This window comes from Heloderma suspectum, chromosome 4 (assembly GCF_057233095.1).
Source record: "Heloderma suspectum isolate Gila_16-S chromosome 4, 16-S_ref, whole genome shotgun sequence".
NCBI lineage: Eukaryota > Metazoa > Chordata > Lepidosauria > Squamata > Helodermatidae > Heloderma > Heloderma suspectum.
The window spans coordinates 247,037,829-247,050,908 of record NC_139461.1 but is presented as its reverse complement, the minus strand read 5'-3'; the positions used below and the strand labels follow the sequence as shown (position 1 = coordinate 247,050,908).

Below are 13,080 nucleotides of genomic sequence, written 5' to 3'. Positions count from 1 at the left end.
TGCCACACCTTGCATCATGGAGTCACTGCTGGGAATGGGGTGTTTACTGAAAATCCTAGTCTAGATTGCAGTTTGCTTTTGGCAAATAGATCATGTCAGGGCTTCATCACAGACTGAGAATTCCATGCTTCAGCCCACTTTAGAAAACATCCAGTGGCGTGTCCAATTGTGACTTTATTGTATAGCTCAGGTTTCCCCCAACCTAGTGACCTCCAGATGTATTGGACTGCAACTCCTATGACCCCCAGCCACTGGCCATGTTGGCTGGGGATGATGATGTGCACCAAGTAGGGGAATGCTGATGTAGTTGCATGGGGACATCAACGGTCGATTTGGATCATGTAGAGATCTGCTTTCTACTTACCCCTGCACAATATTTACCTGGGAGGCAGGGGGGAGGAATGGCCAAGGCTGGCTTTTCATCCATCAGGAGTGATAGCAGAAGGCTTGCCCACCATCTCAGCTGGGGCGTGGAAGGAGGAATTGTGTAAACCTTTTCTATCTCCTAGAAAGAGGATTTACTGAACAACAACAGCAGAGTCCACATGGTAGCCTATCGTAGGGGTCCTCAACACAGCACCTATAGGTGCCATTGTGCCCATGGAGCCCTCCAGCGGCACCCACAAAGCTCTCCACCCTTGCCCCCTTCAAAAAAAATTTATTTAAATAAAAAGTTTGCAAAATGTTAGGGTAGTCTTCTTTCTCTCCCTTTCTAGGCTCTACCCATGCTGTTCTTTCTCTCCCCCTAACCCTTTGCCTTGCTGTTTCTTCCTCCCAGCCTCTAGTCTTGCTATGTCTCTCCCCCTGACACAACTTTTTAGGTCACTTTTGACTAACCAGGCCCCCATGGCAGTGATTATGTGACTAGCCACATCCTCTGTGGGAGCAATTTTGTGGTGGTGCCTGCAGCAGTTTATCAAATTCCCAAATATGCCCACAGATCCAAAAAGGTTGGGGACCCCTGGTCTCTTGCAGTTCTGTTGGGCTGAGAGAACCCCGTATTGGTCTTTTCACAGTAAGATCCTAGTCAGCCAGAAGCCTGGTTTCCCTGCTTATTGGCCATTGTAACCTTTTGCTGGGATGTTTTATGAAGTATTCTGGATGTGTTTATAGCATCATGGATCTTGCTGGTTTGTTTTGTGATGTCTGGTTGCAAAGACCTGCTCTGTTTTGCCTAACATGCTCCTTTTTTTCTTTTCAGGACTGGGAGTGTTTAGTCTTAGAGAAGCTAAAATGGGACCTGGTGTCAGTAATAGCAAATGATTTCCTCGATCATATTCTCCAGCAGCTGCCACTTCCCCAACATAAGGTGGACTTGGTGAAGAAACATGCACAGACATTCATTGCATTGTGTGCTACAGGTATAGCTTGTGTTGCAAAACATACCCTTCTCTGGAAGGATGGAGCAGTAGTTAAATTAGTGGGGCTGAAAGGAGACTGAGTTTTTAATTTATAGCTGTGCTAACCAAATTCTCAGTGTCAGCTTAGACTTGCCTTCTGCAACCTGGTGCCCTCCAGATGGGTTGGGTTATAGGTCACATCATTTCCAGCCAGCATGGCCATGAGCATGTTGGCTGGGAGTGATGGGAGCTGTAGTCCAACATATCTGTAGGGCTGCAGGTTGAGGAGAGCCGCCTTAGGCTCTTATGTTTCAAAGAGACAGCATCTTTCCACGTACATCAACTCCCTGAACCTCTGAGCTTTGGTTTCTATGTCTGAAAGGCAAGGGTGATGTACGTGTGATGAATGCATTAGGCTAAATGCACCACTATAAAGATTCTCATTGGAAGATAACATACGATAGCTGCAAAAAATATTACTTTGCATATGAAGGACAGGTCCAGTTGGCTTTTAGCACTTGTCTACCATGGCAGGGCCTTTTGCTGAAGTTACTGCTTATGATTTGCTCAGCTTCTCTCTTTTGCAGTTCTGTTGGGCTGAGAGAACCTTTACAATACCATTTCAGAGTGCTACCTGCCCTCTGCCTAATTAGGGTAGAATGCCTGGGCTCACCAAACAGTCAAGTCCTATTGGCCCTTTAAAATGGGCATTGGATCACAGTGGCTGGTTAAACTATGGAACTCACTACCACAGGATGTAGTGATGGCCACCAATTTGAATGGCTTTAAAGGGGGGTTGGACAAATTCCTGGAGGAAAAAAGCTATCAATGGCTACTAGTCTAGATGGCGATATGCTTTCTCCAGTACCGGAGGCAGTGAGCCTATGTAGATCAGTTGCTGGGGAACATGGGTGGGAGGGTGCTGTTGCGCGCATGCCCTGCTTGTGGGTTCCTGGTTGACAGCTCGTTGGTTGGCCACTGTGTGAACAGAATGCTGGACTAGATGGTCTGATCCAGCATGGCTCTTCTTACAATCACTCCTGAGTTCTTTCTGCATTTGTGGAGCGGATCTGAACTTTGCCATGACTACAGTTGCATTTTACTGTAGGTGTGCAAGGATTCTTTCCAGTTCTGCCACAAAGGCACGGCGTCACATGCGTCAGTAATGCTTCTTTGCTGCCAGTAACATGCCATTGACAAGTAGTTTGTGTGTAACCTTGCTCTAACTGGCAGGCTGCCCTTGGGTAATAAAGTGTCTTGGATGGGTTTCATGTGCCTTTCCAGGTGTGTTTCAGTGCTGTGCTGGTTTCAGGGATTGTGGAGAGGAAGCACTTAGTGGCTGCTTAGCAACTGTAGGATGTGCTCTCCATCCACTTCTGGATGACCTAGAAGTAAATAGAGAATGCTTCATGCGGTAATGCTTTCCCTTTTCCTTCCCCTGCAGCTGGAAGAACAGTCAGTTACTAAAGACTGATGCATGGTAGTGTAAACAGCACACCTACAGGAAGCAGTGGCAGAACTATTAGTAGGATGCACTGGATTTCTTTTAAGCCCAGTGTTTTTGAGATATGCTCCTCCTGTCCCCATTGTGCACTCCACTTCTGGAAAACATGCTTTTATCATTCCCTTGCAAAACTATAAGTTAATGGATTGTGTGCTTTTAATATACTGAGTAAAGTTTCCAACTTCCTGACCGAACTAGCTAGCTTCTGAGCTCAATTCAGGGTGTTGTTTTTAACTCTTAAAGCCCTTCACAGCCTAGTACCGACATACCTATAGGGCTGTCTCTCTTCATATGTTTTCTCCTGCACATTAAGCTCAACACTGGGGCCCTGCTCCATGTTCTGTCATTCCATCGAGACAAATAAAGAGCAGGACTTCTTTGGTGGTGGCCCCTGGGATTGTGGAAGCACCTCTCAGAGGAGGTTTGCTGAAGCCTGACCTTGAGGGCCTGTAGAAGAGACTGCAAGTCCCGCTTATTCAGCAGGGCATTTGGGAGCTGAATTCCAATGACTTGGATACTTAATGCAGCTGTTTTTGGAAATCTGACAGTGTAATTCGATACATCTTTGCTCAGAAGTAAATTCCATTGAATTCAATGTGGCTTACTTCCTAACAGTGCAATCCTGTACCTGTTCACCTGGGAGTAAGTCCAGTTGAACTCAGTGGGACTTCTTTCTAAGTAGACATGTATAGGATTGCATGGTTATTATTTTAAAGTAGTTTTTATTGTTGTACTGCTGTGATTTTGCTATGAGCCACCTGGTGGAGGATGGCAGAGGATATAAATATTTTGAGTAAATTATAAAATAGCTTAAATTTACTAAAAGGGGAGGAACCTGTATCTTGTTGGTTTTTAATGCCTCCACCACTCTGGATTCCCTAAGTTGGAAAAGGCTGTCTGCTAAACCTAGTTTGAATTTGCTTAGTTTTCAGTCCTAAACTCATATCCCATACGGGCTGTGCCGTTCTCCTTTCTGTTTGGATAGCATACTTCACTGGATGCAGTCGCAAGCAAGTGGATTTGTGTCTCTTCCTTCCTTGTAATACCCTCTGTCCTCTGGCATTTGTAGATTACACATTTGCTATGTACCCACCATCCATGATCGCTACAGGGAGCATTGGAGCGGCAGTCCACGGCCTCTCTACCTCATCTGGCGATTTTTCTGGTGAGGCACTTACAGAACTGCTTGCTGGCATTACAGGCACAGAGGTGGTGAGTATAAGATCAGAGGGATTCAGAATCAGAAACCTGGGATTCTCCTAGGGTTTTGCTGCTTGAATCCAGGAAGCTGCTGCAGCTTCAGCTGCCCACATCCAGAACAAAAAGGATCTCTCTCTTATTTATAAAGTGGTCAGAGATTCTGATCATGCCAAGTGGCATCATCTCTGCAGAAACCATTGCACAGACAAATTGTAGCTCAAACCTCTACCTGGTGACCTCTTGTCCTTACCTGGTAGCTCCCAGCCAACATGGCCAATGATCAGGGGTGATGGAAGTTGTAGTCCAGGAAGATCTGGAAGATCTGTCACAGGTTCCCTGTCCCTGTTTTAGATGACAGCCATGAAATGTTTCTGGCAACAAAGCTGTAGAATCTGAACGAGGAGATGACCTACTGTTGCTGTAATTACTGTTTATTGATTAATGATTAAGAGAGCAATCCTAATGCCCCTAGACAGTGTCTTGGGGCCCTAGGATTTTTTGGATTCCCGGATCTGAGGCCGGAGACACGCTCCGACCTCGGACCCAAGAGTCCGAGTCCCTGCCCCTCCCCCTTGCAGCTCACGTGGAGAGAACTGTGTCCGTGACTTCGTAGGCAAGGGAAAAGGGGTGTGCTGGTGGGTGTTGAGGGGACTGGGGAAATGGGGACACGAACTATCCCCAGCCTCTTTCCTTCCCCCTCCCTGATGCCTTAGTGAGATGGGCAAAAATGCCCTTCTAGCTAAATTGCAGAGCAGGAGTCACTGGGCACCTCCCGCTGTGCTTTGGATACTCATAAGCCTCTGAGTTCGGAGGCTTCTGAGTACCCAGGGTGGATCCAATAGGACTGTGCCCTTAAAGTGTTTCAGTCCCACCTTTTCTATCACTTGGATAATCAAGGCAGCTGACTAAAACAACCACCCAACAATAAAGCTTATCAGATCAATGAATACGTAATAAAACCAGCAGCATTAAGCTGAGGAAATGCTTGGCCTGCTGCTACCATTTTAAACCACACAGGCAAGTGAGGAAATGCATATTTGTTCGAAGAAGAACCCTGGTCCTAGGATGGCACAGCTGCTGCCCTGCGAATTGGGAAAAGCCTTCACCTTCCAGGATTGGGAACACAGGAGGCTGCCTAGGGCTATTGTCCATCTAGCCCAGTATTATCAAGACTGACTGGGAGCAGCTGTCCAGGGCTTCAGGCAGGGTTGTTTCCTGGCCCTTCCTGGAAATGCTGGGACTTGTACCTAGACGCTCCTGCATGCAAAGCGTGTGCTTCCATCACTGAGCTGCCACACTTCTTGTGCAAAAGTGGGCCATGCATCTGAGCACCTCCCTGTGAGGCAGAATGGGGCCGCTGGGGACAGATCCACCCAAGATCAAGGAAGGGCCTGTGGCAGAGTAAGGAAAGAAGCCTGCATCTCCTTGATGGAGCCCATTTCAGTGCCTTGCAGTGCAATCCTGCGCATATGTACTCAGAAGTAAGTCACCTGGAGTTTAATGAGATGTGATTGGCAATAAGTGCGTTTACGATTGCAGCGTTTATATTCAAAATCCTTCATTCCATCTGGAAGTGTGCTTAAGGACCTCGGGCAAATCCAGCCCTCTGGGGTTCCCCAGAAGGTGTCGCCCCCTTTCCCCCAACCAGCAGTTGTTTGCCGCTTTTCCGGCTTTTGCACGGTCTTTTTTCCATTCTGAAAGGTTGAAACGCCTCTCCTAATGCTCAGTTCCTGGCAGGAGGAGCTTTAAGCTAAAATAGGCTAGTACTTTTGGACTTTGGCCCCGCCCCTTTTGCCTTCAGCCCCGCCCACCCCTGGAATGTGGCCCCCAAGAGCTTCTCCAAACTGGCAATCGGTTCTTGGGCTGAAACAGGTTCTGCATGCCTGGCTTAACGGAGACTTCTTAAACAAACCAGAAAGGGTGTTCATAAGACTCTCATGCCTTCACAGCTATACAGGCGGAGGGCTCTTCCTTTTTGATGCTGCATGTGCAAGCACTAGAAGGGTATATGTGCAGGCAGCAGTGGGAACACTGGGGATGGGGCTAGCTGGCCTCGATGCTGCTTCTCCTCCTGTGCATTAAGTCTACACATTGGGGATATGTCTGAACAGCTCCTAGTTTTCCGTGCGTTGTAAAATTTCAGGCATGGGTCCCCATTTCTTCCTCTTTCCTTGTGGGGCTGTTGATGATGCTGTCCAGTTGTCGAAACAAGACGGTAAGGAGTAGAACCATCAGTGCGTTCAGTAACTTCCTATTATTCAGCCATCCCTCTTCACCTGAGGTCTTGGAAATGGCAAACCCTGCCATTCTCTTCAGCCTCCTGGTTATGCTGCCCAGTAATATTGCATGAGATACTCGTGCCTCTCCTTTCTACTGCAGCGCCCTCTGAAAGCTGCTCCAGAAAGTCTAGAAGAAGGGGCCCTCTGAAGGGGCCTCCGACACAGCGTGGGAATTTGCATATGGAAAGGAAAATCTGGGGAGTCCAGGTGTGGCATGCAGAAGCCCTTGAGCACCTGCATGAGATCCTGGCCCTTCTAACCAGCATAATTCCATATGAGCAGCCTTCGTAGCTTCTGACATCAAGAGCGTAGAAGCTTTTTTCAGCATCTTAGAGGCCAGCTGCTGTATTTGGCAGGAGATGCTGTTCGCAGCCGCTTATTTCATCGGATGCATGTATCCACGCTGTTGAGAGTGGCTGATTCTTCTTTACATTCCAGGCCAAGGCGGAAGTACTGCGCCCTCCGGAAACGGAGGACACGGTTGGCTTTCTTTGCCTGTTTGCAATGCAAGGGTTGCATGGCTGGCACAGGAAGGGATCAAGTCCCCTACTAGCTAGCAGAGCTTTCTGGCTGGCAGACTTGCTCTCTGTCTTTTGCTTCTCTCCTGTTTCCCAAGCCAGCGTCCTCTTTTGGGGACAAAGCCAACACAGAGAGTGGCTGTGACTCTTCCTCGGCCAGTGGGGGTTTCCTCAAATTTGGCTGCTTTTCTAAAGCCCAACTGCGCTTTCCCAGGGTGCCATGCCAGCTCCTGGCCTGCCGTTGAGTGTACGATTGCTGCACACCACAGATGGCTCCTCCGCCGATTGCTCGCATGATGCTCCACATCGCTCGCTCCTTTTTGTCTTTTCCACACAGGAGGCCCTTTTGAAAAGCCTCCAGTCACCTGAGTGGGCAGGTGTTGGAGACGGGGTTGGCCAATCAGGGAGAGCTGGAACCAGCATAGCATCTGTTCATGCGGCTCAGTGTCAGATTCCTGGCAGGGGCAAGTGCCGCATCCAGAGATGCTCACTTCAAGTGACATTCCTGAGCCTTGCCTGGGTGCCAAGGAGGAGGGCAAAGCTGGTCTTTTGTGTATTCTGTTACCTGGCGAAAAACTGGAAGGCGGAGCAGGGGCCCTGGGACTGTACTTTTCTTGCAGATCCAGTAATTGCTGCCTGACAGTCGTGGAGCGGAAGGCTGGGTTTCTTTGGCTTTATGCCCCTGGCTGCCTGAATTGCCCGCAGCCAGCTGCTGGCTTGCAAGCTGCTCCTGTGAATATGGCTGAAGCTGAATGCTGACCCTGTGAGCACAGTTGCTTGAAGGCAGTGGAGAACAGGTGGGAGGTGGAGAGAGGATTACAGCAGGGGGCACGCTCATAAAGAGAAGATTAGATGCACTTAAAGTTGCCAAGGCCTGATGCAGTCCTTGCAGGCTCTGGCCTACCCTAAACTGGAGCGCTCCGTTTGTCTTATCAGCTGGGGTCCCTTTCCCTGCCCAGTTTTTTTTTTTTGCGTCTTTCACTTTTTATGTCTTTTGAGGTTCTGTCTCCTGGACTGAAGTTTAGAGGACAAGCTAGCAGAAAAGGGGCCCTTTTCATGAGGTCTCTTGCCATGCCTAATCAGCTGTTTCTGCTCAAGGGTTGCTGGGTAGGCACTTCAACTGGCAACTTGGGCTGTTTGTTCTCTCTTGTGTTGACCCTCTACAAGGGAGATGAGCTGCTTTGTCTATTTGTGCCTTAACTTTTCACCATGTGTCAGGGATGATGGGAGCTTTGGTCCAAGAACATCATCTGGAGGCCCACAGGTTCTCTACCCCAGCCCTACCTCTTCCCCACACCTGTATTCCCGTCTTTCCTATCAGCATGCCAATTGCTTCAGTATCAGTATGTGCTTGTTGGTTAGCGGCTATGTATTCTTCCAGCAAGGGTAAACACTTTTAGCTCTCAGGTGCTTTGGTCACAACTCTGTGTGTTGTGTTGGTTGCATTAACCAGCATGTGATCCACAGGGCTGCTCCATGTCCTTCACAGAACATCCCTCTTGCACTGGACACTTCCAGTAGCTCAGGATCCTGGCAGCAGTTCTCCGGTGGTCTGGAGATGCTGGGGACTGAACTTGGGACCTTTGGCATGCGAAGCAAGTACCCTGCTACTGAGCGGCAGCCCTTCCTTAGCTTTCTGAATAGTGCTGGAGACTCCCCTGCAAAGTACACTCAGAAAGTCCAGTTCACAAAAAAGTAGTTCCTGTGAAGAACCACTAACTATAATGCTTCTGAATTTCCTTAATCAATTTTCTTCTTTTCATAGTTTTTACTTCCCTTTCCTTCCCATGTGCTTGTAAGCTGGCCAGGAAATTTAGAATGGCCCTCGCAGAGCTCTTGTTGCTGTTGAGTGGAGGTTTCAGAGGCCATAGTTACTGGAAGTGTAAGCGTCTTGGGGAAGGAGTGTTGGGTGTTGCTATTTTTACTTGCCACATCCTCTGTCAATTTCTAAGAACCATATGTGGATTCGTTGTAAGATTGTATACATGGCAGGATCCTGTGAGCCAGACTCAGGGAGCCTGTTAACAATCCGATCAGAACCCTGAGATTCTGCGAGACTAAATGTCACTTTGTTATAAGTGGCGGGGAAAGGGCGACTCTTGGCCTTGAGAGAAGGAGATTCAGGAGGCGATGGTGCCTGTTGGGGCCTGCCACTGTGACTCATTGCAAAACTAGAGGGGTTTCCTCATCACCCCCAAACAAACCACTGCTTCATGTCACCCCTCCCAAATTTAAGGTCAAGATTTTCTCTTGCATTGAAGATCATAGCATTGACAAAATTGATCTTTAGAGCCTAGAGAGCTCAGCCACAAGCAGCCTAGCACATTCAAACCCTTGGGAGAAAAAAATATACCACCGAACACTTTCTAGCATTACAGTAATACTTTACACACTGTCTTATTGGAAGAGCAGGTGGCAGCAGCAGCAAGGGAGTGTTTTACATCAGCCCCTCCCCTCCAGTCCATGATGTGTGCCAAAGCAAGACACTGCAGTGTTTTTGGTGGTGGCAGCTTCTCTCTAAACGAGAAGTGGCGGGTGTGGTGTTGCGGCCTGCTGTGGTCCCTTCACAACAGCCCTTCCTGCCTGCGACAGCAAGCAGGATTCCATATTGCCCCATGCAATGCAGAAGGGGGGCAGGGCAGTGGGGGTATCCACTTTTTCTGCCTTTAAAGCACCTTCCAAAGGTACAGCACACAATTTTCAGCCTTTGAAACCTGGCTATTCTAGCAGGACAAACTGCTCATGTTGTGTTGCGGACTGGCAGATTCATGCGTAAGCTCTGTATGGTGGTAAGTGAATGAATGTGAGGCTGTGAATCTTGTTTGTATATGTGGAGTTCGTTGTATAGACAGGATTGAAACCCACATCACTCATTTATTGTATTTCTATGCAGCCCAATAGCTAATGCTTTCTGGGCGATTCACAGCATGATAAAACATCATATAAAACTGTTAGCGTTCAAGAATTTTAAAAACAAGTTAAAAGCAATAAACTATAAAACTACCAGGATTGATAAAAAACTGAAGCGTCCCATCCTGTGCTGTCAAATGCCTGGGAGTCAAGGAAAGCCTTAACCTAGTGCTGAAAAGATGAACCTCACTGGGGAGAGCAGTCCATAATTGTGATGACAGTAAATATGTAAAGGGGAAACTCTTTGCCTCCGTGGAATTGGAAAGTGAGAGGGTCACATCTCACTGGATGCTCTGAAGCAGGTCACTTCAGCTTGTTCTGTTACTATAATCACACCCTGAGTATTCCTAACTCTGTTTCACACGATCTTACTGTTCATTACACAACTGTATTGTGAGAATCATAGAATAGCCAGGACAATACTATTCTACAATTCAGGTTTAGATAAACTGAGTCCCAGTTGCCCTGCAGAGTCCCTGCATGATTATCTTGACTAGATCAGTGACTGCTACTTCACTGGAGCTAAAAGATCTGCCTGTCCAATCTAAATATGGATGTTCTGAAACATTTCAAGATGCTCAATTGTGCTGAAAATAGGCATATAACAGGTGTGAAAAAAGTAGAAATGAATACCTTTTTCATTCTTGTGCTCTCCTTTTTCCCAGGACTGTCTGAAAGCTTGTCAGGAGCAGATTGAGGCTGCTTTAGCAGAGAATCTGAAACAGACTTCTCGGCCTCGGCAAGAATACAGTCCCTCCAAGAATGCTGTTTACCCAGACAGCCAGGAGGTCAACCTGACCAGCACACCTACGGATGTCACAGACATCAACCTGTGATCAAGCCCTCCTTGTTACCACCCACCTCCCAGCAAGTAGAGCTTGACACAGGAGGGAAGAGGCTTCCCGAAACATTCTGCCTGTCCATGTTATCACTGAAGAACAAAGGGAATGGGAGAGGATTTCCTTCGTGAACATCATCTTTGTAATAAGACTGTTGGAACTGGGTGGGACTTGAAAAGGAATAGGTGCTTTGCAGTAGGACTGTTTCTCCCTTGCTAGCCTGATTTATTTCCTCAGATCAGGGCAGTCTCGTGGGGTTGGCAGAACCTTCCTTGAACTTGGGAGGGATGGGTGAGCGTAGTGTCAGTTCAAAACGTTCTTCAGTTTGGGTTTGCGTTGTTGGTGGGGCGCTGCTGATCACTGCTATTTTTTCTCAATCTTTGCTGCATGCTTGTTGCATGCATGTCAAGAGAGGAAACGCACTTTTGTTATCTAAATCACCTTCCATGAAGAACATTCACCTGAGACCTCCTTGGCTGAGATTGCTTTGCTAATGCTGCCACATATGGGCACTGGTAAGAGACCGTAGTCTTCGAAATGTAGTTGTGGAATCCCTTTCCAGCATCAGTTGATATCAAGGAAGTCTTCATTTCCCTTTGGAGATTGATAGTAGCACAATTGGGAAATGAGTGTGTGTGTGAGGGTGCTGGCTTGCTTTGTGTAGGTGCTTGTAAAGTGCTGCTTGCCATAGTGAAAGCTTAGGGGCAGAAAATCCCCTCTTCACAAAGGCCCGAAGGGATAAATTGTACTTGCACCCAGTTGCCTTTGTTTACTCCTAGGAGACCCATCAGCTACTTTATTTATTGGAGGGACTGAATCTTGCAAAACTGCAGAATGAAGGAGGAGGCTCAGTAAGAGTGTGTTACCTTGGTCCATCCCTTCTTGCCATATAAAATAGTGCCTTAATGTTCTTCCTCATTCTCCTTCATACCTCTGGGCTGCTTTGAGAGATCAGTCAGTGTCAAGGTCATTTGCATCAGAGTACACCCAATAAGTGCTGCTATACTTGTATGTACAAATCCCTCTCGTCTTCACTGCCAAAAGAGAGAGGCAGGAGAGCTACATGCAAAGGATGGATGGAGGATTAGGAGGAAGTCAAAACATACCTAACTTATCGCCTGCTTTTATATGGGGGTAAAAGATTAATCACTTTTCCCTGAGAGTTTACAATATGATGAGCTGCAGACTGCACTGGAGTTGAGAATTATATTCTTGTGTGTTCAGAAAAAAAGGTGTTTGTTTGTTTTTTCTAAATGCTGCTTTTATAAAAGATCACTTTTAAGACTATTAGGTATGGGTGAACTGTAGTCATGGGAGCAAACTTTTGTCTTTTGAATTCTATTGATATTCCATTCTTCAACCCTCCACCTGGAAAACAAATATGAACTGATGCTACCTAAAACACCAGTGGAGACAGTCACGTTTGCCAACAAGAAAAAGCTTTTTTTTGCCTTTTCTTTCCCCTCATTGTGCTTAAGCCTCATTACTCATAATTAAAATGCCATCAATACTTCTGATGAATGGGAAGTCCATATCCATTAGAACCTCATAGAAGTTTGGAAATGAGGGGAATGCATTTTATAGATACGTATACATATGTGTGTGTGTGTATGATTATATATATATATATATATATATATATATATATATAATCACATAACAGCTTTAAATAAAGTTTGTTAATGTGATATTCACCCTCACTTGAAATCCAATTGTTAGGGAAACTATTACATTGCAATAAAGGATTTTTTAAAACTGGCAGTCTTGCCTTCTTTCCTAGGCTTTGGAAATATGACTTAAAATGACTAAGGGTGCAATCCTATAAACATTTAGACAGAAAAAAGTCGTACAAATCCCAACATTCCCCAGCCAGTCATTGTAGGACATTTTCTGTCTAAAGATGCATTGGATTGTACCCTAAGTTCTTTGTCCAGTGTTAGTCTAACAAGTCCAATTCATTTCAGTGGATCTGTTCTAAGTAAGACTAACATTGGAAACATCCCAAATGGATGTAGAATTCAGCTTGACTTTCTCATGAAGCCGCCTCCTTCTATAGGTTCTATTAAGAATAAAAGATAATGGCTGCTCGTGATATCTGCCTTCTAAAGACTTCACTAATCAATCCACTTTTAGCAATTTCAGTCTGGTAGATGGTTTCAGAATATTCTCAGCTATGTCATCTTTGTCCAGTGAGTGGTTCTGGATAGCAACTGATCCAAATTGGCATATCACAACCAGTATGTTCACCATGTGTGTGTGTAAAAGACAAAAAGGAGCAAGGCTCAAGGGCATTGCAGTACAAAATGTAGCAGCTGGGCTACTAATTGGGGCAGGTGGCTGATCTGGGCCTAGTGACACATGCCTTCGTTACATCCCAGTTGGACTACTGTCACACCCTGTTTGTGGGGCTGCCTTTGATGAGTGTTTGGAAACTCAGCTGGTCCTGAATGCTGCAGCTGGTCACAGGGAGCATGTGACTTCCTTGTCAGA

The 13,080-nt window shown here is 46.6% G+C and overlaps 1 protein-coding gene across 3 annotated transcripts in view; it reads left to right on the top strand.

Annotated features, from left to right (window-relative positions):
• The window catches only part of CCND3 (cyclin D3), a 45,417-nt gene that overhangs the window by 16,979 nt on the left and 15,358 nt on the right, over positions 1 to 13,080 (top strand). The window contains exons 3-5 of one of the 3 annotated variants that reach the window (XR_014790641.1): positions 1,202 to 1,361; positions 3,914 to 5,525; positions 10,417 to 10,505. Coding sequence is in view for 2 of the 3 variants with exons in the window: in XM_084853152.1 (XP_084709278.1) it covers positions 1,202 to 1,361; positions 3,914 to 4,056; positions 10,417 to 10,587 (474 nt within the window). In the remaining variant the exon portion in view is untranslated. Of the gene's footprint in view, positions 1 to 1,201; positions 1,362 to 3,913; positions 5,526 to 10,416; positions 12,352 to 13,080 lie in introns of those variants that run through there. The other 2 variants (XM_084853152.1, XM_084853153.1) reach the window with 2 other exon arrangements.